Source organism: Diabrotica virgifera, chromosome 9, assembly GCF_917563875.1.
Source record: "Diabrotica virgifera virgifera chromosome 9, PGI_DIABVI_V3a".
Lineage (NCBI taxonomy): Eukaryota > Metazoa > Arthropoda > Insecta > Coleoptera > Chrysomelidae > Diabrotica > Diabrotica virgifera.
Genome location: NC_065451.1, coordinates 205351533 through 205376716, shown reverse-complemented (window position 1 = coordinate 205376716; position 25184 = coordinate 205351533). Strand labels below are relative to the sequence as shown.

The 25184-nt window shown below is 33.0% G+C and overlaps 2 protein-coding genes across 4 annotated transcripts in view; one reads left to right on the top strand and one right to left on the bottom strand.

Moving 5' to 3' along the window:
• The window catches only part of LOC114330480 (frequenin-1), a 760895-nt gene that overhangs the window by 72352 nt on the left and 663359 nt on the right, over positions 1-25184 (bottom strand). The window lies entirely within an intron of this gene.
• LOC114330479 (kelch-like protein 10) overlaps positions 3666-25184 on the top strand; it is a 68251-nt gene continuing 46732 nt past the window's right edge. For all 3 annotated transcript variants that reach the window (XM_050662489.1, XM_050662487.1, XM_050662486.1), the window contains exons 1-2: positions 3666-3915; positions 16838-17069. In XM_050662489.1, the coding sequence (XP_050518446.1) occupies positions 3772-3915; positions 16838-17069 (376 nt within the window). In that variant the 5' untranslated portion in view covers positions 3666-3771. The remainder of the gene's footprint in view (positions 3916-16837; positions 17070-25184) is intronic.

Below are 25184 nucleotides of genomic sequence, written 5' to 3'. Positions count from 1 at the left end.
ATATTAATATGTGGAAATTACTCTGTAATTAAATACAATATTAAAAAAACGAGCCTGTACCGCCATTAAGAAGAACAAAAAAATACACTTTCTTCCAATAAACTTTTTTATCCGATGCCTAGATTTTGTGTCATTTTGGAACTACTAATGAAATAAAAAATTTTAGTAATACACTTTAGTAAAATACACTTTCTTCAAATAAACTTTTTTATCCGATGCCTATATTTTGTGTCATTTTGGAACTACTAAAATTTTTTATTTCATTAGTAGTTCCAAAATGACACAAAATCTAGGCATCGGATAAAAAAGTTTATTGGAAGAAAGTGTATTTTTTTGTTCTTCTTAATGGCGGTACAGACTCGTTTTTTAAATAGTGTATTTAATTACAGAGTAATTTCCACATATTAATATATTTTCCAAATTGGGCTCTGTACCGCCATTCTTTATTATATTACGAATACGTGTACCAAATATCTCGAAAAAATATTCAAAATTACAGCCGCAATCTTGGAACGCGTTTTTGCTACCTGTTGATCGCTACTGTATCACCTTAAAGTTATAAACAATTTTTTAGCTTATAAACAAATACAGTAAGAATGCTTGAGTTGGCATAAATTTATTTTCTCGAGAATAGGCGTCTCTGGAGATAAACCCCGAAACAGGTTGATTTTAATTTTAAAATTCTAATTTGTTGGTCTATATATCATACTAGTGACGTCATCCACCTGGGCGTGATGACGTAATCGATGATTTTTTAAATGAGAATAGGTGGCGTGTGATAGCTCAATCGAAAGGCTATTCAATTTTGTATTCACTAATATAAACATTAACATAATTATTTATACAGGGTTTGAATTAAAAATTTTTTTGAATTAAATTAGTTCCAATATTTAGATTACGTCATCACACCCAGATGGATGACGTCACTAGTGTGATATTTATGCCAAAAAATTATAATTTAAAAATAAAAATCGATCTGTTTCGGGATTTATCTCCAGAGTCGTCCATTCTCAAAAAAATAAATTTATTAATTTTTAGTGTAAGGTTGATCGGTTTAGATCGGAATGGGACGTTTCGATGCCGCCGGTTCATCGCCGGCCGTTTCGATGCCGCCGCTTCATCGCCAGTCCATTTCATCGCCGTCATATCTCGCATTTGCTAGAATTTCTAATTAATACTAAAAATAACTAATAATTGTAACTGTCGAAAATTCGGAAATATATCAGATAGCGACTAATTGACTGGCGATGAATCGGCCGGCATCGGCATCGAACTGGCGGCATCGAAACGGCGGCGATGAAACGTCCTAGACCCGTTTAGATAAGGTTTAGTGTAATTGACCGATCAATTTAGTGATTATAACAAACATTTTTTCAACTTATTTTTTCTGAAGATAAATCATAAAAAGCATTTTTCCTCTATCCAAATGGATGTATGCAAGCATTTCAAACATCATGAATAGGTTATTTAAATTCTTGATACCGTTTTGGCATTAATGTACCTGCATGGAAAAGCAAATGGGAATTTGGACTGGTCATCTATTACCGTAAGAATATAAGAATAATATTGGTCTTCAAAGATTACTTCAATTGGTCTTCAAAATACTCCATTAAAGTTAATACTAAAGAATTCGAAGGGAGATGTAGTTTTAAAATCTTCATAAAAGGCTTCATATTTTTAAAGTTCGTTGGCTTGTTTTTAACACATACTTGACATCCACGAGTCATAGTTTTACTTTGGAGGTAAATTCTTTGAATTTATCCAGTGAAACATACCTATTATTTATGTATCACAAAGTTCTGTGTGAAGTGATTTAATTTTTGATGCACTTGGCATCGTGGTAGTAGCGCAAGAGAAGATCCGCGATAAAGCAAATAATGAGCGGCATTCATGAATATAAACGCAGGTAATACAGCTTTATTCAATGAAGCAGGAGTAGCAGCAATAATGCAGGCTGTACAGTGATCGTAGCCTTCAAGGATTTGCAGATGGATTTCCGAATAGGGCAGTGCTTCCTTGGATAAATTGCGTTCAACAGGGTTTGAAGGTCTTCTAGACTCTGCCATTATTGCGGTCTCATCTGCGTATCTGAAGTTATTAATGATTTCACCACCGATTTTAACACCTTCGTGACGATTATTTAACTCGCCTTCAAAAATTGGTTCGGTGTAGGCATTGAACAATGTCGGTAACATAACACATCCCTGTCTGATATCACGCTTAATAGAAACTTTACTTGAAATTTCTTATATATTATAGGTATATAGTCGTGGCGAAATATGACTTACTAACAGTTGTAGCTTAATATTATACCCAAAATCCGTCCCCTGTCCTAAATTCGTCTCCCATTGTAACTTCTATTGACAACACTGCAAGCTTGCGAGAGAGCAAGGAAACTCTTCAAAACGATTCAGTTTACTAGTGGCAGTGGTGTAGATTCTTTGTTCTGTTCATTTACTCTTTAATTTTTCATAAACAGTTTTTGTAGTAGCTTGTTACAGTGTGTAAAAAATTTTAAATACTTATATTGACTCTTCAAGGTAAGTTTAGACTTATTTAGCGATGGATAATAGTAGAATGCTCTTTGATTATTATATTTGAGTTGTTACAGCCGTGTAGTTCTACTCGTTTCGTTACGAACAGTAGTAATTTTTTATATAACGAAATTCCTAAATCCGTCCCATTTGACGTCCACTGGTGTCAACCGATGATGAGGATAGTTGAAGTGTTGAAGATGCACCATGTGCCATTTGGGGAAAACGTGTTTGACAAGAAAATTGAAGAGAAAAATGGATCATGTGTTCGAAATGCTTTAAGTGGTGTCATGAGATGTATTCATCTTCAACCAAAGTCAAAAATTTTGTTTATAAATTGTCTGGATGTGTAAATAGATAGAAGTTATGTATAAAATGTATATAAACATGTTCTTATCTCAATAAATTTAATAAAATAAGTGTTAATACTGTTTAAATCATGTTTTACAAAAAAACATAGCTTTTATCTGGGAAAGGGTGGGGGACGGAATTGGGATACCATTTCTAGATAATCTAAATTTGCGTTATTTTAGTTATTTATTTATTTTTGGTTAAAGAAAATTTATTTAGTAGAATGGTACTATCAAAACTCTTAGGTATAGAGTTGAGTTGCTTATATAAGTTTTTTCCATTATTTTAACTCTAAATCAAATTTCAGAATTTAAGATTTTGATTAAGGGGACGGTATTTGGGCACACCTTACCTTATCTAGGGGTTGTACAAGAGCAACATCAGCAGAAACAGACAGAGTGACAATCTGGTCAGCCAAAAAGTTCATGAAGGTGCTTTTCCAATGGTCTCATTCCTTGGCTGTTGATTTCACAGATGGATCCCCGTCGTACCTCTCGGGTCTTAAATACTTCTCCATTATGTTGATAATTAACATAAGAAAGTTAAACCTATATGATAAGGTTTTAATCAACAGAGAATTGTATACAATCTAAAGGAAAACAATAGGAGAATAACTTGGCAGTGACACTGACTTATATCAAACACTGACACAATAAAGTTGTCTACAATATTCAAAGTCTACAGCCAATGCAATACCAAGAAGATTAGTATCACATCAATAGTATTTGTTTTCCTACAACTAGAACAAGAGCCTTAAAAACAAATCAATATAGTCTAGTAACGACTGAAAAAAATCAACACAAATGCCATCACGAAAAGTGACATGATATAGGCGTAAACCACAAGTAGAGGCAAAAAATTTAACAAAAAGAATAAAAAGTAACGAATGGAACGAACGCATCGAAAAAAATTAATGGCAAGATTTTCCAATCCTAAATTACTAGCGAAAATTAGTGCACCTGGAACGACCAAAAAACGGAAGATAACTCCTAGTTTTCTAAGCCATTTTCGAGTACGTAATTCATTTCAGGTCAGTCTAATTGGATTATTTTATTACATTTTTTGTTTTACATCCAAATCACACGCAAACATATTATACATAGTTCAATTATGAATGACTATAAACAAACATATACACAACATGGCATTGGTATCATTAGGCGAGCAGCGAACCTTAAAAAAGATGACTATAAACTAAGTAAAACTGGTCATCATCTTCTTCTTCATGTACCATGTCCTTTCAGAACGTTGGTTACCATCATAGCTATCTTAATTTTATTCACTGCCACCCTAAATAAGGTAATGGCACCAGTACCTGACATTCTTAGATTGCAAATTAACTTATAATTTTTTACTGACTAAGATAGATGAAGAAAGTCACAACAGAACATTTTAGTGTGACTATTACTACTTAATTTTTATAAATCTCTTTAAAAAAATAGCAAAGTTGTTTATTTAAGATTTTATTTTTAATTTTTTTTGATAAAATACATGTTTCCCTATAGATGACAGGTAAAAATTGAAGGTCACCAGTTGGTGACAACACAAGAACCCTATAGGTGACACCTAAATAAACTAAAATATAAATATGAAATGCAGCATTTTTAATAAGTACCTACTCAAACAAAGATGTAAAAACTTAAAACTAAAATTACTGAATACATAACTTCTTAAATTTAAACACATTAAAACTTCCAACTATGACAAAAACTACAATATTTTAAAACATTTCTTTCAAATCGGAAACTGGTGCTTGAAAAACATATTTAAACCTATCACCAGATTGCACCACTTGTGGATTTTCTAATTTTCCCAAAATTTGATTAAAAGCTACTGTGGACACATCATCCTCAACAGCCTTAAAAGTTTTTTTTGTAGTATCAATAGATTTGCATCCCATAACTAATAATTCGTTCTTAGAGCATTTTTTCTGAACAATGCAGACATATTTAAATCTTTGCGAATTTCTTTTCCCTCCCATAAATGACACTAGAATGAAATCACCATTTTGTAGTTCACTCAAATTTTCTATTATGATAAGCTTTTGTATATCTTCAGCGCCCGTATCTTCGAAATCCTCATTCCATCCAGAATTTTCAGACTCTGCATCACTCTGCGTCACTAACATCACTATCTTCTGATCCTGACTCAATCTTATTCTTTTTCTTTTTTAATACTTTTTCAGCCTTAGCTTCTTCTCTCTTTTTCTTTCTCTCAATTTTATTTTTTTCCTTTTCTTCTTTTTCTTGTTGTTTCTTTTTATTGTATTCTTGCCATGAATCAGAGGTCACAACAGACGGTATCTTTTCTTTTCTTTTCCTTTTATTTAAAGATTCCTTGCTCGTCTCCGGCCAGAATAAGGCCCTTTTAAAAGGTGATGGAACATACTGACCTGCTTCTATGTTAATGTTTATATTAACTGGTGTTAATGTTACTATTGGAATTTTTTCAGGAGTAGAATCTTTTACATGTGTTGAGTGAATAACTGATACATCTATATTATTTTCTAATTTACCAGGTATATTTTCTTTTTCTTCTATGTTTTCCAGTCTTTCCATAATTGTCACGTTTTGTACTGTCTGATCATCAACAAATGTCCGTTCTTGATATTTTTGAGATGATGTCACATAATCGCAAACTTTCTCCCAAATTTTAAATAGTGATTTGTCTTCATTGCCCTGAATACCTCTCACAAAATCTGAAACTTTTTGTTCACCAATAAGTTTGCTAAATGTTAACTTAAAGGACATCCAATCTACGTTGTCTAAGTTTTCTTCCAGACCTAAATTTTGAATTGGTTCTTGAAGCTGATTATTCTCTTCAGTAGGTGGTGTAATTTTAGTATAATCCACTGCATTTGGGTTCCATGGCACCAAACCGCATTTACGAAAACCATTTTTTGCAATGTCTGGAGTAATCTTTGAATTTAAAATTTTTTCTAGCAGTGGTGCAAAATTATGTTTTTTTAATTCAGACATTGTTTTCTAATCTCCATTCCAGGACATTTTCTTTCCAGGCACCCTTTAGAGATTTAAATATAGCTACATCCAGTGGCTGTAACAAGTGGGTTGAATTTGGAAATAATGCGATTAATATTATACCCTTATCAATACAAAAATTACTTAGAGGCAAAGTCAGGTGGGATGAGTGTCCATCCACAAATAAAATAATGGGCAAAGGTATTTTGGCAACTTCTGTCAGCCACGGGAAAAACACATTGGTGATATATTCAAAAAATCCTTCAGCAGTCATCCATCCGCTCTCTGAACGACTTATTCCCCACTGTTTTGGTACACTCTCCGCCAGAACTGCTGGAATTCTTACATATCGGAATATGACCATTGGTGGACCAACACTACCTGCAGCATTACATGCTACCAAAACAGTAAGACACTCTTTCTCATCATTTCCAACAGCTTGGTAGACAGATCGGTCACCGCTTTTTGCTAGAATTTTTTGTCCTTTTGGATTTAAAAAAAGGCTGACTCATCAGCATTAAAGACCCTAGTAGGGTCTTGAAGGATATCACAATAATTTGCTTCTGAGAGATAATCGTAAACTTCAGTGAACCATTTTTTAATTTGTTGTTCAGTTACATTTTTTCTGCTGCTGGTAAGATTTTGGCAAACTCGTTGAGAAATTTCTGGATGCCTTTTTAAAAATCCGTAATACCATTTCTTTCCAATTTTGTAGTTTTTTAAGTTCAGAAGTTTACTTAATTCTATCGCCAATTTTCTAGCACTTATGATTAAAATGCTTCTTGTAATTGGGAATTTTCGACTTGCCATTGATTATCCACTGCACTAGCCTATTTTCTTCCTCTTCAGTAAATATTGGATTTGGACCATTCTTCTTTCTACTGGATTTTTGCCTTTCAATTTGTAGAGCAAGGTTACTCGTGGAACTTTATGGATTCTGGCAGAGGTTGCCGTAGGCATTTCATTTCGACAATCTGCCAAAGCTGCTTCCATATCTTCATGACTGTATTGTAATATTTTTCTTGGCATCCTTTTAAATCTATAACAAAAAAAGCTGTCATCTATTGGAACCCACATTTTCTGACTGTAACCAATACCTGACACTGGGTGTCATGTACTGGGGTCAAAAATTTTTTATATGAATTCTAGTTACCTAAAGGTTACCTAAAGGTATCTTGTTTATTTCAAGGTTATTTACTAAAATTTGTTAATAAATAAAAAAATAACTTCCAACCCTCACTAGCATTAGTTCTTAATATATCAAAACTTAAATAAAAAGTACCAAAAAATATTAATAATGTTTTCTTACCTTTTTAGTCAATCTAATAACAAAAAAACTTTAAGACCATAGGACCATGCATCTACTTGTGAAAACTATTAATAGCCATCTTGGGTTCAGAAATAACAAACTACTTTTAATGCTCATTGATAGATGGCACTAACAGCAAAGAAATAAATTTATATCAGAGAAGATTTCTGTAATTTTAACCTTATTTGATTGATCTTTTTCATAAGTGTCACCTATAGGTGCCCTGTCCACTACTGGTGCCATTACCTTAGTATGCTTGTATCAACACCATACCAATCTCGCAAGTTCTTCAACCATGAGGTTCTTCTTCGTCCTGGACTGCGTTTGCCTGCTATTTTTCCTTGCATGATATTTTGTAACAACCTATATTTGGGCCCTCTCATTATATGTCCGAAATACTCCAGCTTTCTCTGCTTGATGCTTTTTTATGATCTCAGTAGTCTAAAAATAGCCTATTATTTGTTCTGACATTTATGTTCTTACTTTTTTCTACATATTTCGCTGGTTCACTATACTATAGAGTCATTTGTTCTTCGGGCCACCCAGGTGGCATTCGCAGTGGTTCATCTCAAATACATCTATGATCTTTTCATCTTTCTCCATAAGAGTCCACCATTTCGGTGCATAAGGGAAAACTGGAAACACCAGATTTCTTACCAGTCTCATCTTTGCATCGATAGTTATTTTATGGCTTATTTTGATTAATTGGCTTATTATTGGCTTATTTTGGGCAATTTTTGATTAATTTTGCCACAGAGCTTTTTACAATTGCTGACCAGCGCTTTATTTCTTCAGTACAGTCCCCCTTGTTAGTTCTTAAAGAGCCCAGATACAAAAACTTATCTACAACAGCGATATTGTTTATCATCGTTAGATGATTTTTATTGTTTTCATATCTGTAAATTATCATTATTCCATCTTTTATCGAAGGTTCGGATTTAAAAGCATAAAGAAACGCAAAAAAGCGCTTAAAAAGCATAACAATTTTACGAAAAAAAGCATTTAATTATACAAAAAAGCATGAAAATAAGCATATAAATTTTGACAAACAAAAATAGATAACTGAAACAAAAATGCTTTAACCTAATTTTTAGCGACACGCTGTAGATGAAGGAAAATATATCATTTTTGTTTAAAGCATGAAATAACTAATTACTCATTTAAATGTTCCATCGTAAAGTTTCAGCACCTATCACTCAAAACATTTTTGTATATCTAAAAGCTTCTTTTAACGTCCACACTGGTTATCGTTGCATATGTACTTATACCTTGCCACTACTGCCGGATCCATATTTATATCTTCAACGTGTTCTCAATTTAAAACTGAAAATATTTTCTTCATCTTTTGAAATCCTTGGTTTTTTGTTAATACATCTTTGAATTTTGTTAATATTATCTGACCAATTTTTCCAGGGATACCTTCCATTTTTTTTTCAAAATTGTTTATTTTTTGGATCGACTCAACTAATGACATTTGCTGCTTCTCCAAATATTTTATTGTTTCACTCACAGAACAAAAGTTGCTTTTGATAAAAGCAAGATTGTTTTGTAATTATGTTTCACCTAAAACATCCTGACAATATAGGTCTGGATCCCGCGTATGAAAAAAAAGTTGATTAATAGCAAGCTGAAAATTTGTTAATAACTTAAGGGTGTCTAGTCGGATAAACTTTGATATATGGGAACACTGGAACAGGGGCAGTTTTAATTGTGGAACAGGTTAAAAATTTGGAACGGTCAGACCACGAAAACGGCACATTTATTTTGTCCGACAGAATAGACTTAAACTCTCCGAACAGAGATTAAACTCTCATGCAAAAATCAGACTGCTATTTATCACCTGTCATAATTCCTGTCATTTGAAATATTCTACATGTTCCACTCATTAAAACGCCCATTTGGTGATAAATAGCAGTCTGATTTTTGCATGAGAGTTTAATCTCTGTTCGGAGAGTTTAAGTCTGTTCTGTCGGACAAAATACATGTGCCGTTTTCGTAGTCTGGCCGTTCCAAATTTTTAACCTGTTCCACAATTAAAACTTTCCCTGTTCCAGTGTTACCATATATCAAAGTTTGTCCGACTAGACACTCTTAAGCTGTTAACAAATTTTCAGCTTGCTATTAATCAACTTTTTTTTTCATACGCGGGATCCAGACCTAATATTTTATCGATTTGCTAGCAGTCTCTTTAAGTTCTAATACGATGCTTTTAAATTTTTTGAAATATTCGGCGTGGTATAAAGCTACATCTAACCATCTACCCCACCGAGTTAACACTGGTTCCAATGGTAATGGAGTGTTAGGGAATTTGTTTCTAAATTTTTTTTCCATTTTTTATCAACTCATTAACAAGTGTAAATTGCAGCCGTATAGTCTAAGCAACGCGATTCAGGCCGTGTGCTAGACATGTACAATGAATTAGATTTGGATAAAACACTTTAAGATTTGATGCTGTTTTAAAAGCATTAATACTATTTTGTTGGTGGGCACAGCCTCGGGAAGATAAAAATTTGTTAAAGCGTCATTTACGAATCTTGGAACTGTATTGTTCTTTGTTGCTTCTAGTTATTTTGAACACACTAAATAACCCTTGGTGAAGATTTCTTCGTGAAGTACGCCTATGATTAAATTAGCGACGTATCTTCCACAAATATATGTAGTCTCGTCCACAGCAAACCAGGTGTAATTGTTTCCCACTAGTGTTTTTATTTTTTTTGTGATTTTATTGTAAATGCAATTAACATATTTTTTCGCAGAGTACTTTCATCCGGCACATGTCTTCGATAGTAGGTACTTTTCCAAAAATGATTTAAAACTTTCATTTTGTGATTTATTTATTGGGAGATCAGAATCCACAATTGCACTACATAGATCAAAATTAAATTTCTGCTGTTCGCAAATGCAAAAAATGATAATTAAATGATAATTAAATAGTATATAAAAAAGCACTAAATAAGCACAGAAATTCAAAAATATAATAATTTAAAAAAAGCAAAAAAAGCATAAAAAAGGGCTATCAAAATGACTTATTTTTGCATATTTCGTTCATATTTAAAGAGAAAATAGTCCTGCTTGTATTATTTACCATAAGCATTATGCTTAGAAATCCGGACTCTATATGATTCTCAATTTATATCTCCTTTATTGTGTTTTATAATGTTATAAGTACTGTTTCTCCCCTTCACTTTTTGCTATTATTACTGGCCACCCCACAGTTCTTACATTTGCTTTATAAAGGGCACTACATAAAAACAAAATATAAATTAAATTTTATTTCTTGTATGATGGCTTTTAGCATCGATTATTTAAAAGGTTATGTTGCTATAAAAACGGTTATAGCCTCTGAAAGAAAAACTCTAATAGCCAATAAGCCGTAAAGCTCGAAAATTACTCATTTTACAGCATTAACCGGATTCGGTAAAAGTTCAATTAACTTTCCAACATTTCAGGAGAGTTGGAAATAAAACGAAATGGCGGTGACAACACGCGTTACGTGTTCGGCATAGCAAACAGGAACGCCAACGTGTTAACGCCTACGTTACCAAAAATTGCTTTTAGCCGCAAGCCGTATGAATTTAAAAACTTATTAACACGTTTATAGTTATTCGATAGTATTGGTTTATGTTTCATTACAAAAACTAGTGTAGTAGCAATTTATTTAACTATATTTTAAGCCAAACAATGATAGATTTTTATGGTTTTTTATATTCCAGTTTTTCAGATGGAAAAAGAATTTTCTATTAAAATTGTGGTTTTATATGTGATCAAATATTCTCTATTTTTACTTTCTCAATTGAAAAAAAGGTATGAAAAATACAACTGTATATTTATGATTATAATTTTTTTTATTATTTATTAACAAGGTTTTGAGGTATACAAAAAAATTATGTTGGGCACTTTTAGTTGTTTTTCACCACTGCAGAGGGCGTCTTGCAAAAGACGCATTTTAATGTAGGATATACCTACTTCTCTGCCTCTTAAAAAAGTTATTTTGGAATTTATACCCGATTTTATATGAAACTCGAAAAATATTGTTTTGGGGGTAAATTTATCCCTGTACTTAAAAGGTAGGGTAGTTTTTTTTAACTATTTAGGGGTATATTTAGATGTGTAGTAGATTTTGACAAAAGCGTTTCCCAGTTGTGAAAAATTTTATTGCGAGAAAAATGCATTTAGAACAGAAACAGACTAGCCACTCTACAGGGCACTGAATGGATCCATAAAGTGGCTTAAACAGGCGATTTTGTAGCGCCAATGATTTTGTAATGGACGCCACTAGCAGCGAAAATCGGCTGACCACCAGTGACGGCTCGTGACCACAGTATACGGGTAGGCGACACATATACTGTGTAATATAATATGTACATATGTACCTATATAGGTACAGGGTGTTTGGTAAAGAATGGGCCATAGCTTAATCTTAGATTCCTGAGCTTAAAATAGGTAGATTTAAGCTAACTTACCTTAGTACAAAAGTTGATAATAACCGAAACCAAGGTGTCAAACTTAAACTTTTATTTTATTTATTCTTGAATATTTGCTGACAGACATAAGATAACAACACGAAATTTGGTAAGGCTGGGTTTTTTGGGACGAGAAATCTAAATTTGCCACTAAAAATGATGTATTACCCAGAAGGCGCTACATACGTCTTTCAGCGCTCATTTAATACGTTCAATCTCTTTTATCTCCAACTCCACGTACTTTTTGAATCAACATTTTTATTGTCTTAATATTTTTACTTAAGAAAGGTAAACTACATTCATCTCGCTAAGCTCAATTGTTTTCGAGATAAACACATTTTAAGTCTGCGATACAACACAATTTTTGCATATCATTGTAGTTAGACTCGAAAAATAAACTTGAAACCATAATACTTGTGCCAGTTCTCATATTTATGTCATTGCATCGCAAATTCCATTTGAAGAAATTTGAGATACATTTTTGTAAATGTTTATGATTTAACTCGAATGTTATTTTTCGGGTGTAACTAAAATGATATTATGCAAAAAATTATGTTGCCTCGCAGATTTAAAATGCGTTTATCTCGAAATCGGTTGAGTTTAGCGAGATGAATGTGGTATACCTTTTTTAAGTAAAAATATTAAAAAAAGTATGTAGAGTGGGTAATAAAAACAAGAATGTGTGTGTACTTTGTACGCACGTAAGAAGTTATACTTCTACTACATATTATGTGATTTTTAAGACAATACCAAAAATTTAAAAAAATAAAAGAATAAAACGCACACAAACGCATTGAAAAATGCCACAAAGAAGAAATGATTTCCGAACGATAATAATTGTTGGCAAAAATTTTAAACACGCATTTTCTGAAAAAAAATGATATAACAAATATACTTACAATCATAACATGCATAAAAAAATAAAAAAATAAAACTTGTATCGGGAACTGAACCCGTGAACTTCGTGGCGCTTTGATTCGTAATCGAAGCGTAGACTCATTTGTCCAATCACACATTATTTATCATGTGGAAAAATACGGTAACTGAACGTTTTGTGGAAGAAAATATAAAAATATAACAAAACAGTAAGAAAACAATATATTAGATGAAGATTGGTAGAACTTTTGTTGGCAATCAAATTAAGTGTGTAAATCAAAGCATACATACCTACTAGATAAATAAACCTACGCCAGAAAATCATAATTTAAAAATAAAAATCGAACCTTATTTGGGATTTCTCTCTAAAATCCGCATTCTTGAGAAAATAAATGTATGTATTTTAACCTAATCCAAATGTATAATTACAATGTGATTATAATAAAAACTACTTACCAAATTAGAATGAGTTTTCCTTGTCCAAAATAGTCCAAAGTCCAAAAATATAGGTATATGAAAACTATTTAAAAAGGCAGTATAACTATTAACTAACTTTTGTTTGTTGTTTCTTTTCACACACATTTTAAAACGCAACAACCATAAATAATCTAACTACAGCTGTGCCACAGCCGCCATATTGAATAATTTTTGACATGTCATTTGAACATCCAATCAGAACAAAGTTATAATGCGCATGCGCCCGGTCGCTAGGTTTTACCATATAAAAATTCACCCTCTATCGCCGGTAAAGAAGTATAACTTCAAAAACTGAACTTATTAAATGAGCGCTGAAAGGCGTATGTGGCGCCCTCTGGATAATACATCATTTTTGGTGGCGAATTTAGATTTCTCGTCCCAAAAAATCCCCGCTTATTAAATTTTGTGTTATTATCCCATGTCACGTCTGTTAGGAAATTTCAAGAATAAATAAAATAAAAGTTTGACTTTGACATCCTGTATTTCGGTTAGTATCAATTTTCTTACTAAGGTAAGTTAGCTTAAATCGACATATTTTAACATCAGGAATCTAGGGTTAAGCTATGGCCCATTCTTTACCAAACACCCTGTATACAGTGTGTCGCATTTAAGTTGAAGACACCCTAATATTTCGGCTATCAAAATAAATACAGATTTGAAATTTTTCAGTCATTCATTTTGATGGTTTACATTTTTTAAGATAGTCAACTGAAATTTAAATTTTAAACGCGGCCTACTGCGAATTCACAAACAGGACGAATTTTCAATATTTTGTTTCGCGTTAGAGATATCGCAAAAAGTTATTCGGAAAATTGTTATAAATATTATTCTAACCCCACGTACCAAATTCCATGACAAAATTCGAACTTTTCGTTTTTTTTCAGAATTGGTAGTCAGTATCCTAAAACATGCAATTTGCAGTCCAGAGATGCAGCTCGGCACAACCAATGTCAAAGGCGCAAAACAATCTAGCCTACCTATAGCCCGAAAATATTGGAATTGCTGGTCACCACGGCCAGGCAAGCGACAATATTACAGCGCTGTGCTTAGCGTAAAGAGTGAGACAAAATGCGAATTCTGTTCGGCTACTTTTAAAAGCGCCTGCCCTAGCCTAGGGTAGAGCCGTCGGTAGTAGCGCTACGCTACGGGGAGCGTACAATAATTATTACAATTTCGGAGATGAATTAAAAAGTAGCTTTGTTTTATTGTAGTAGCGCTACGCTACGGGGAGCGTACAATAATTATTACAATTTCGGAGATGAATTAAAAAGTAGCTTTGTTTTATTTTAGATTTTTAGATACTTAGGTATTGCATCAAAATTTATAAATTACAGTTTTGAAATAAGTAATTTATATTAATAAATAATTTATTAAAATGTCGAAACTCAAAAGACTCCATTTTCAAACAAATAAATGTTTAAAAATAATAAAATCTTTGGATTTCTTAGTTCGGAAACAGATTCTCTCTTATACCTATTCCCATCCTTCTAAAAATTGCAAGGAAAAGGGTGATGAATGTAGAGACATGGGGAGTCTACATAGTTGCACTCCACAACATATCAATTCACCGAGGTAAAGATCAACAAATCTGCTTCATAGTACTCGATACGTGAGTAAAACCGTGGGTAGTTAAAAGGCATTATATTTAATTTCAACTCAGAGATCATTACCATCTTTCTACGGACCATTTCGAACTCTTTTGTTCTCATCAGGAAAGCAACTGTAATGATGCTCTTACAGTTACAGTTAGAGCATCGTTACAGTTGCTTTCCTGATGAGAACAAAAGAGTTCGAAATGGTCCATAGAAAGATGGTAATGATCTCTGAGTCGAAATTAAATATAATGCCTTTTAAAAAATAATTTATTATTGTACATTTGAAGAAGTTAGGCGGCGCCTTCCTTGCCTACCCTGACGGGACGCCCCTGCTGACCACTGTCGCCGATCCTCGCTGCTAGTGGTATCCTTTATAAAAACATTGGCGCTACAAAATCGCCTGTTTAAGCAACTTTGTGGATCCACTCAGTAGCGGTGCAGAGTGGCTCTTCTGTTTCTGTTCTTAAACTATTTTTACTGAATTTTTATCGAGTAAAATAGTCATATTTATTTCTTTTACCACTAATCAGCCTTTTTGGTGCATATTGGGTGCCTTCATTGTCCAGTAAAAGCTGTAAATGGTTAGTCAAAGTTTTTTTTATAATTCTGGCTTTTTCTGATGTGTCTCTGATTCTTCTATTGGCTAGAGTAATACGAACTTCGTCGATATTTTCCGTCCAACTCCTTTCTATATATTTATACCATTTTTATTCCCATGGATTTCTAGTGCAGATTGGGTGCCCTTATAGACCTGGATCCCGCGTACCAAAAAAAAGTTGAATAATAGCAAGCTGAAAATTTGTTAATAGCTTAACGGTGTCTAGTCGGACAAACTTTGATGTATGGGAACACTGGAACAGGGTTTTAATTGTGGAACAGGTTAAAAATTTGGAAGGTCACATTACGAAAATGTTCCATGTATTTTGTCGGACAGAACTTCCATTTGATTTGTTACCATTTCATTAAACTCTCATGCAAATATCAGACTGGTGTTTATCACCAACTGGGCATTTTAATGAGTGGAACACGAAGAACATGTCAAATAACAGGAATCATGTTGGTTAGTAATAGCATGAGTCTGATTTTTGCATGAGAGTTTAATGAAAGGGTAACAAATCAATTGGATGTTCTGTCCGACAAAATACATGGGACGTTTTCGTAATCTGACGTTCCAAAATTTAAACTGTTCTACAATTGTTACCACAATTAAAAGTTCCCCTGTTCCAGTGTTCCCGTACATCAAAGTTTGTCCGACTAGACACCGTTAGTCATTAACAAATTTTCAGCTTGCTATTAATCAACTTTTTTTTAGTATGCGGGATCCAGTCCTATTAATTCATTAAACGCTTTTCTTTACTTCAATAGTTTGCATCAAATCTTTAGACGTTACTTTGACTGACTTTTCTTCAATGCAAATTAATGAAAATTTGCAGACATATGCATTCGCGGGAACAATACACGAGTAGTCAATAAAATTTTTTTTATGTTTATTAATTGTTTAAATAAAAAAAAAACGATTTTAATGGAAAATACTTGAATTCTCTTGTTTTTTACAATGTAGAAACTTGAAACTTTTACGGATTGTAGCTAATGATATGAACTATACATAATTTTACTTTTTACGTTAATTGTTTACGTTATGCTTCATAAATAAACAATAAAGTTTCAAATTTTGAACGCTCATATATTTGTTTATGTATAAATCGGCGTTTATTCGTGTCAAATTTCAATACGATACGAAACAAAACTTCAACCAAAACTCGAATTCAAAAAATTCGTGTTTTATCGTAGTCTTAGAAAAACCACCGGTAGAGATTTTTGTGCTACAATTAACATTAGAATTCGTTTTGTCGTATTAATTAATTAAACGCTTTTCTTTAGTTCAATCGTTTGGGTCAAATCTTTGGACGTTAATTTGACTGCCTTTTCTTCAATACAAATGACTAAAAATTTGCAGACATATGCATTCACGGGAACAATACACGAATAGTCAATAAAATTTTGTTTTTGTTTATTAATTGGTTAAATAAAAAAAAACGATTTTAACGGAAAATGCTTAAATTCTCTTGTTTTTCACAATGAAGAAACTTGAAACGTTTACAGATTTTTCAATTTTTTTTATTTTTTGCTTTTCAGTTGATTTTTTTATGTTTAATTTTAGTCACTCGTAACTAAAGAAAAGCGTTTCTTAAAAATATTTTTTTCATGTATTTTAATTTTTTATTTAATAATTGTCTTAACATTTGTTTTCTAGGCTAGTATATTCGATTTTCCACCCGTTTGGACGGAGCTGAGAAGAAACGCTCAATTATGCGATGGCATTGTTACATGTGGAGACGGCCGAGAGTTCAAAATTCATCGCGCCATTCTGGCAGCCGTCAGCCCTTATTTCAAGGCTCTCTTCACCAATTCTATCAACAAGGACCACAATGAAGTTACGGAAGCAAAAATTATGATACCCAGTAGCATGTTCGAAATTATTTTAGGTAATTATACTTCTATAAATTCGTTTTTGAGGTTATGGCACATTTAACATATTATTTATGAAACAAATTTTTTCGAACAGATTGATATAATAATTTAAAATACAGATAGTATTTACCATGCTATGTACATTCCAAAAGTTTCTTTTAAAGAAGTAAATTCGTCATGATTATCTTAAAAAATTTCAACCTATACGTTTACGAACGATGTTGTTCACTGCTCTGTATATCGACTACTGGATAACGGTTTTTGCAGTTGCTATCAAATACTCTACAGGTAGTAAGGTCAAAATCCTCCTTACCCCTTTTCCACTTTTCTATGAAGTACCTTGTGATGAGCTAAGTTCTCCGTAGGCCACTCAGATGTATTATAAGTTACCATAAAATAGCAGAAATATGCACCTATACATATAATTTAAATCCTACAAATTTCTCAAAACATTGTAGATGTCAAAGAATTAACTTTATTAACTTATTTCGTTGTTAATCTAGTAGGTTCCATTCTCTTACTATTTTTCTTTACTTTTTATCATTTTCTAAGGCTGCAGCCCAGGTCTTTAATACCTAATAGTGTAGGAAACAGAGGTTCAACCTTGCAAAATGGACACAAGTCCGGTTTTATTTTTTTTCTGGTATATCAAGGGGTGCTTATTATGAGACTAACTTTTTCTTAAAAAAAATCGCACCGAAACCCCCCTTTTCACCTCTTTAAAGGGGGTAATTTGTGGTTTTTGCGGAACGTAGCCCTTCCTGTACCTTTTGCAAAAAATTCTTTTATAGAAATATGAAGAGGACTATATTTTCTACGATTTGTTTCCCAACAGCATATGTCTATCACCCACCGTTTAGTGGGGGTGGGGCTCCAAAGTTGACAAGTTTTTAAAAAAGATGTTTAAAAAAATATTTTTCCCTAACTGTAATGGAAATTAAGAAGAAATTGGGGTGGCGATTGGGCTATGCTGGTCTATTACGCAATCGAATTTAAAGCGGACTGTATGGAAATAATAACAAAAAAATTCTTACCTTATTTTAACTGGTAGGTCGAGAAGTCTTCAGTTATTAGTAAGGTGAAGGAAGGAGGGAGAAAGGGTTAATTTATTTTTTACTATAACTGAAACCGGCGTTTTTTGGCGACACTTGATAACTACAGGAAACGACTTAACAATTCAATTTGTTCTTACTTACTGACGACCACGACTAGTTAGTACTAACGAAAGGTAATTAAAGAGAAAACAAAAAATTTAGTACAATATCTGGGCAAGAAAATAGGCCAGGTACTTCGAATGAAATAAATTTAATGAGGCCAAAACATCCTGCCCCCCCGAGTTTATTTTTAAAATAAACGAAAAATCAACGAAAACTAATTTAATTTTAATATGCTAAGTCTGCACATGAACCCATCACCCTAAACTAAAATTTTAACTATCAAATAGAATAAAAAAATCCTCTCCAGTTTATTGACTGGGTAGAGGACACAGTTTAACGACTGGGCGCATGTAACTACCGTGCTTGGTTCGCACTTTTACGATTCGAACAATCCCATCTTTTCCAGGATACAAAGTCTCTATGACTGCCAGAGGCCACTGTAAAGGTGGGATAGTTTCATTTTTTATTATAACTACCATTCCCTCTTTGGGAGGGTTCGAGTTAGTGTTCCATTTTAAACGAGACTGCATAGAAGACAAATATTCTGAATGCCATCTTTTCCAATAATGTTGAACAATGCAATCTAATAATTTATATCTTTTCAAAGTACTCATATTTTTATCAAGATCAATATCCATCGAGGGTAATGACACTAAAGGTTCTGTACATAAAAAATGCGATGGAGTCAGCGCGACTGGATTTTCAGGGTCGTTACTTTGAACACAAAGAGGACGCGAATTCAAAAGACACTCGATTTGTGTCAGAACAGTTAAAAATTCTTCGTAAGTAAGGATTTGATTCCCCACAACTCTATTTAAATGAAGTTTTACACTTTTTATATTGCTTTCCCAAATACCACCGAAGTGACTGCCATAAGGTACGTTCATTTTCCAAGAAATTTTGGTATTATTAAGTTCCTGTTGGAATGCATCTTTATAAGTTTTTGAAGTAGTTAATTGATATATTTCATCGAGGACTCTCTTGGCACCCACAAAATTTGTGCCATTATCTGAATATAAAACCTTACAATTTCCACGACGAGATAAAAATCTTTTGAAAGTGGCTAAGAAACAATCTGTAGAGAGCGAGGAGGCTAATTCAAGATGTATGGCTTTCGTACTTAGACAAACAAACAAACATACGTAAGCCTTTTGAGTTTTTACGCCACGATATTTTCCTATAGTAATGGAAAACGCACCAGTATAATCTACACCAGTGTGTAAAAAGGCTTTTGCCTGATTGACTCTTACGGCGGGTAAGTCAGCCATCATAGGATAGGTAGGTTTAGGATTAAGACGAAAACAACGATTACATCTCCAAATTCTATTTCTGATGGCCTGACGACTAGATAGTATCCAATAATTTGTTCTCAGAAGATTTTGCAACAAATACGCTCCAGCATGTAAATGCAATTTATGGAAATAATCTATTAACAAAATGGTTAAAGGATCGGCTTTGGGCAACAAAATCGGATGTTTTTGTTCAAAACTACATTGGGAGTTGGACAAACGTCCACCTACTCTAATTATTCCATTTTCAATAAATGGATTCAAACGACGTATGGAAGATTTTACAACGAGATTTTGAGAAAGGGCTTTATATTCTTCAGAAAAATGCTTTTGCTGGACAGCTCGAATTAATTCAATTTCTGCAATTTTTAAATCAAATAGAGATATCCGTTTATTTAAAGACAATTTTCTAAGAAATCTCAATACGTATACTGTGGAATTTAAAAGTTTCGACCAACTGGAAAAATATTCAATAAGAGTATAAAGCGGAGAAATTACACGAGTGACATTACCAAAGAAGGTTTGTGATCTATATTCAGAATCACAAATCATAATTTCCTGTCCGTTGACAGACTGAATAGGCCAATATTCTGGCTCCAAAAGTAACCAATTTGGACCAGTAAACCATGTGGAATGGTTGACTAACGAAGAAGGAAACAAACCTCGAGAGGCGCAATCAACAACATTTTCCTTTCCAGGAACAAAAAACCAATACTCTGACGGAACCATCTTATGAATTGTAACAACTCTATTTTGAACAAATATTTTGAGATTTTTCTCTGAGGACTTTATCCAATTTAATACAATCATGGAATCACTTAAGGCAAAAATTTTATCAATATTATGTCTAGGAGAATAAGTTTCAATAGCATGTGAAAGAAGCTTTGAGAGAAGAAGCGCTCCACAAAGCTCTAATCGAGGAAGAGTTATTTTAGACATTGGAGATACTTTAGATTGAGAGTACAGTAAAGTAACTTTAACTTGACCTGTACAATTAACAACCCTGGAATAAACAATGGCTGCGTATCCAGCAGCACTTGCGTCTGAAAATCCTACAAAAGACAACGACGAATTAGGTGTAACTGCTATATGGCGTGGAATTTGTATTTTGTATAGGACATGAAATTCATTTTGAAACTTTTCCCATGCTATTTCGATTTCTTTTGGTACGGTACTATCCCAATCTACCTTTAGAGTCCAAAGTTTCTTTATCCAAATTTTAAGCAAGAGGGTTATAGGAGATAGGAATCCCAAGGGATCAAACATACGAGCAACAAGTGAGAGCATGTTTCTTTTTGTACAACGGGTCGATGAGGGTATTTCTAACCCAAAACTAAAATTGTCACATTTTTCTTCCCATTGCAATCCTAACACTTTGGAGACTGACTTATCAAATTGTTTGGTTTTGACCAATTGAAGGGGTTCGGGGATTGTCGATAGTAGATCGTTCGAGTTCGACATCCATTTGGTTAATTTAAAACCACCTTTTTGAAACAAATTCACTAACTGAGTGTGTGTAACTATAGCTTCAGAAACATTTGGAAAACTGCTAATAAAATCGTCTACATACATATCTCTTAAAATTGGGATGATAGCATCAGGAAAACTTTTAGATTCGTCATTACATAATTGTTTTATTACCCTGAGACTAAGATATGGTGAGGCTTTTACTCCAAAAGTTAAAGTATTTAATTGGAAAATAGAAATAGGATCATTGGTATCAAATCTCCACAAAACTCTTTGAAACGAACAATGAGATTCAACCACTTTAACCTGCCTATACATTTGTTTCAAATCAGCGACAATTGCGATTGGAAAAAGACGAAAATTCAACAATATTGTGGTAGGATTATTTTGTAATTTTGGACCTTTATAAAGAATTTCATTTAATGACGGTCCTTTACTAGTTTTCATAGAGGCATCAAAGACTATTCTACAAGGAGTGGAAGGGCTATCTGATTTAAAAACACAATGATGGGGAATATAATACGACAACGAATCAATGGTTTGAATGGGAACTAAACTCATGTGCTTTTGGTCTAAATAGTCTTGAAAGATATCACAGTAAAGTTTTCTAAGTTCTGGGTTTGGTGCTAGGCGATTTTCTAAGGACAACAATCTATTTTTAGCAAGAACAAAAGAATCACCCAGTACATTAGGATCATTTTGGAACGGCAATGAAACTGTGTATCTACCATCTGCATCTCTACATACATTTGCTAAAAATAAATTTTCACAAATTTCATCTTCTGATGAACTATTAGTAACAGTGGGCAAATCCTCTAATTCATACATTCTTTCGACCAAGGAATCTAAATTCAACAAAGGGTTACAGACGAAAGACAAATATGTGTGGATTTTTTCAAAATTTGGTGCAGCTGAGCCCATGACTACATAACCTAAACTAGTCTCAATAGCTGATAGAGAATCTTCGCATGACACTCTATTACAACCAATGATATTTGAAAAGACAGATAAGCCTAAAATACCATCTATCTTGCCAGGAAAAAAGAAATTCGGGTCAGCTAATTTTAAGTGTTCTATACTGTTAATACAGTCTTTGTCAACTGGTTGATCTGGCAACTTATTAGAGATTGTGTCTATAAGCAACACTTCTATAGGATATTGTATTTTTTTATCAAAATGGGAAAAGATAACAATGTTGGTTTTACCTACTATCGGGGTGGTTGATCCTCCTATACCAGAAACTGTCAAATTTAATTTCGAATAACTTAGGCCTAATTTTCGGGAACAATCAAAAGTAAGAAAATTAGCAGAAGAACCACTATCTAACAAAAATCTAACCTTGTGAGCACTACCCCATTTATCAACAACTTTAACCATTATTGTCCCAAACAGACTAACAGAACTCGATTCTGATTCATTTGGGATATTTTTAGAATGGCGGACATGTAAACTAGAAGGATTATCAGAAGAACCAGAGGTAGGCTCAGTACTAGTGGAGGGAAATGGAACATTCTCATTAGGCCGAGTAGTATTTGGCTTATGCAACTTGGAATGGTGCCTAGCTTTGCACACAACACAAGAAAATTTTGACGGACAATTGGATACTCGATGCTTTGAAGAAAAACAATTTAAACATAAATTATTTTCCTTCACTAATTTAAATCTGGATTCAAATTGTAGCCCTAAAAAGTGCTTACAGTCTTTAATTAAATGTGGGCCTTTTTTACAAACAACACAATCTATGGAGGAATACGTATTCTGTTCTTGCAAATGAAACGATTTGTTCGGTTTTTGAAACGAAAAATTATTTTTGGAATTCCTTGATCTATCATTTTTAATAAGAGATTTACTACGTTGGCGTAAAAATTTCAATAAATCATCATAAGCGGGTAAATCATTATTATTTCTTATTAAATCAAATGAATCTATGGTATCTTGTGGTAATTTTAACATAGCTAAATAAGTTAAAATATGATCTTCTAAATTATCGAGATTTAATCGTTTTAGTGCAGAAACATTAGTATCAAACTTTTCCAAAAATATTTCCAAATATGATGGATTATTAGATTGCAAACCGCGAAAATTAACAATTCGATCCATATAGAGATTAAACAAATATTTTTTATCATTATATCTTTCAACAAGCATATTCCAAATAATGTCATAATTATTAGGAATGGGTTCTATTGAGCTACAGCTTTTCAAGGCTTTCCCGGAAATACAACTCAACAAATACTGTAGCTTATCGGACTTGGGATATTCTATTTTGTTATGAACAAATTGTTTGAAATTTTCATAGAAAACAGGCCACAGAGATATATCTTCACCATCAAACTTAACTAATTCAAATTTGGGCATTTTAATAGTAGAATTATTAGTACTATTGGGATTATTACTCAAAACAGCAGGTTTATTTATTAATAATGAAGCTAAATATTCAATATTGGAGTAGAGATCATAAAATGCATCTAAATGCGTATGGTATGCAACGCCAGCATCTGGCTCCATCTCTTGTTTTAATATAACGATATCTTGAACAATTTCCTCATATTCTGATAGAGTTTTTTCGAAAGTACTATATCTAACTGCAAAGTTACGCATTTTTGAGGCATTTTCTGGATCTTTTTCTAAGGCCGACCCGGCATCGTAACATAATTGAGCCCTACGAAAGATAGTTTCACGTTTAGAGCATAATCGCTCCAATTTTAGTTCGTTTTGACTTTTAGGCATGTTTAATAATAAATATTGAAATTCTTTCAAAAAATTATCAATGATGAAGAAATAAAATGGAACAAAACCCAAAATATGTCAAGAATAGTAGTTAGGTGTATATATTTTTTCAACAATTACTAAAATTTTATTAAACTAAATCCAAACAAATTATTTTTAGGTTTGCAAAATATCCAAATCAAATATATTTACTTAATCAAAATCGATTTCACTAAGCGATGGGTTCAGAAGCAAAAACACGAATTCAATGTTCCAACTATAGTCGACCGAAGAACAAGGTTTTTCGATACACGACAAAAAAAAGGGTACACTACGATTTAATTAGATTTTAACACGACAAATATACTATACCGATTACAATTATAATTTTAAATAAATTTATCCAATGCGAAAAATACGATAGATCAGATCTTGAACCGGCAAAGCAACAACGAAATTGATTCAAGACGATCCGGCTAGAAGGCCAGACTTATGGGGTGGCGATTGGGCTATGCTGGTCTATTACGCAATCGAATTTAAAGCGGACTGTATGGAAATAATAACAAAAAAATTCTTACCTTATTTTAACTGGTAGGTCGAGAAGTCTTCAGTTATTAGTAAGGTGAAGGAAGGAGGGAGAAAGGGTTAATTTATTTTTTACTATAACTGAAACCGGCGTTTTTTGGCGACACTTGATAACTACAGGAAACGACTTAACAATTCAATTTGTTCTTACTTACTGACGACCACGACTAGTTAGTACTAACGAAAGGTAATTAAAGAGAAAACAAAAAATTTAGTACAATATCTGGGCAAGAAAATAGGCCAGGTACTTCGAATGAAATAAATTTAATGAGGCCAAAACAGAAATCCTGCAGCAATTATTCACAAATACTAAGTGACTGATTTTTTGGTATAGGTTTCACTTAAGGGTAATTGCCCTTTTTTTAATTACAGGGTGTTACATTTTAAAAAACCCTTTTTTATTCCATCTGAAGCGTTTCAGAACCGCTAGAGTAAAAAGACTTTCAGCGATTACCCATGTACTGGTGCTATTTACAAATTTGTATAATGCACCCCATTCTTTCCCCGGAATCACCCCAAAAAAAAGAAGAATTAATAAAGAAAGTGATTTTCTTGGAATCCTTCGCACACAATGCCCTTTATCAATATACTTTATATATCATTTTGTGCACGTTATTATTACCCATGCATGGACACCAAATGCGATTTCCTAGTGCAACCCCTGTAGCCAAAAAAATAAATAAAATGGGGGGTTGAAATTTTTTTTTGCTTTGTGATCCATATAGGCATATGCTTCATCAATAGTGTTTTGCAAAAATAAATATGGTTATTGCAACATCCCTGCGGAAACCACCCCTATCCTTGAAAATATACTGCAGAAACTACCCCTATCCCTTGGCGAGCATGTTTCTACGATTTTCTCATTACCTATGCATTCTTAAAAAAAAACTTATACAAGGTTAAAGACCACTATTTATTTTAA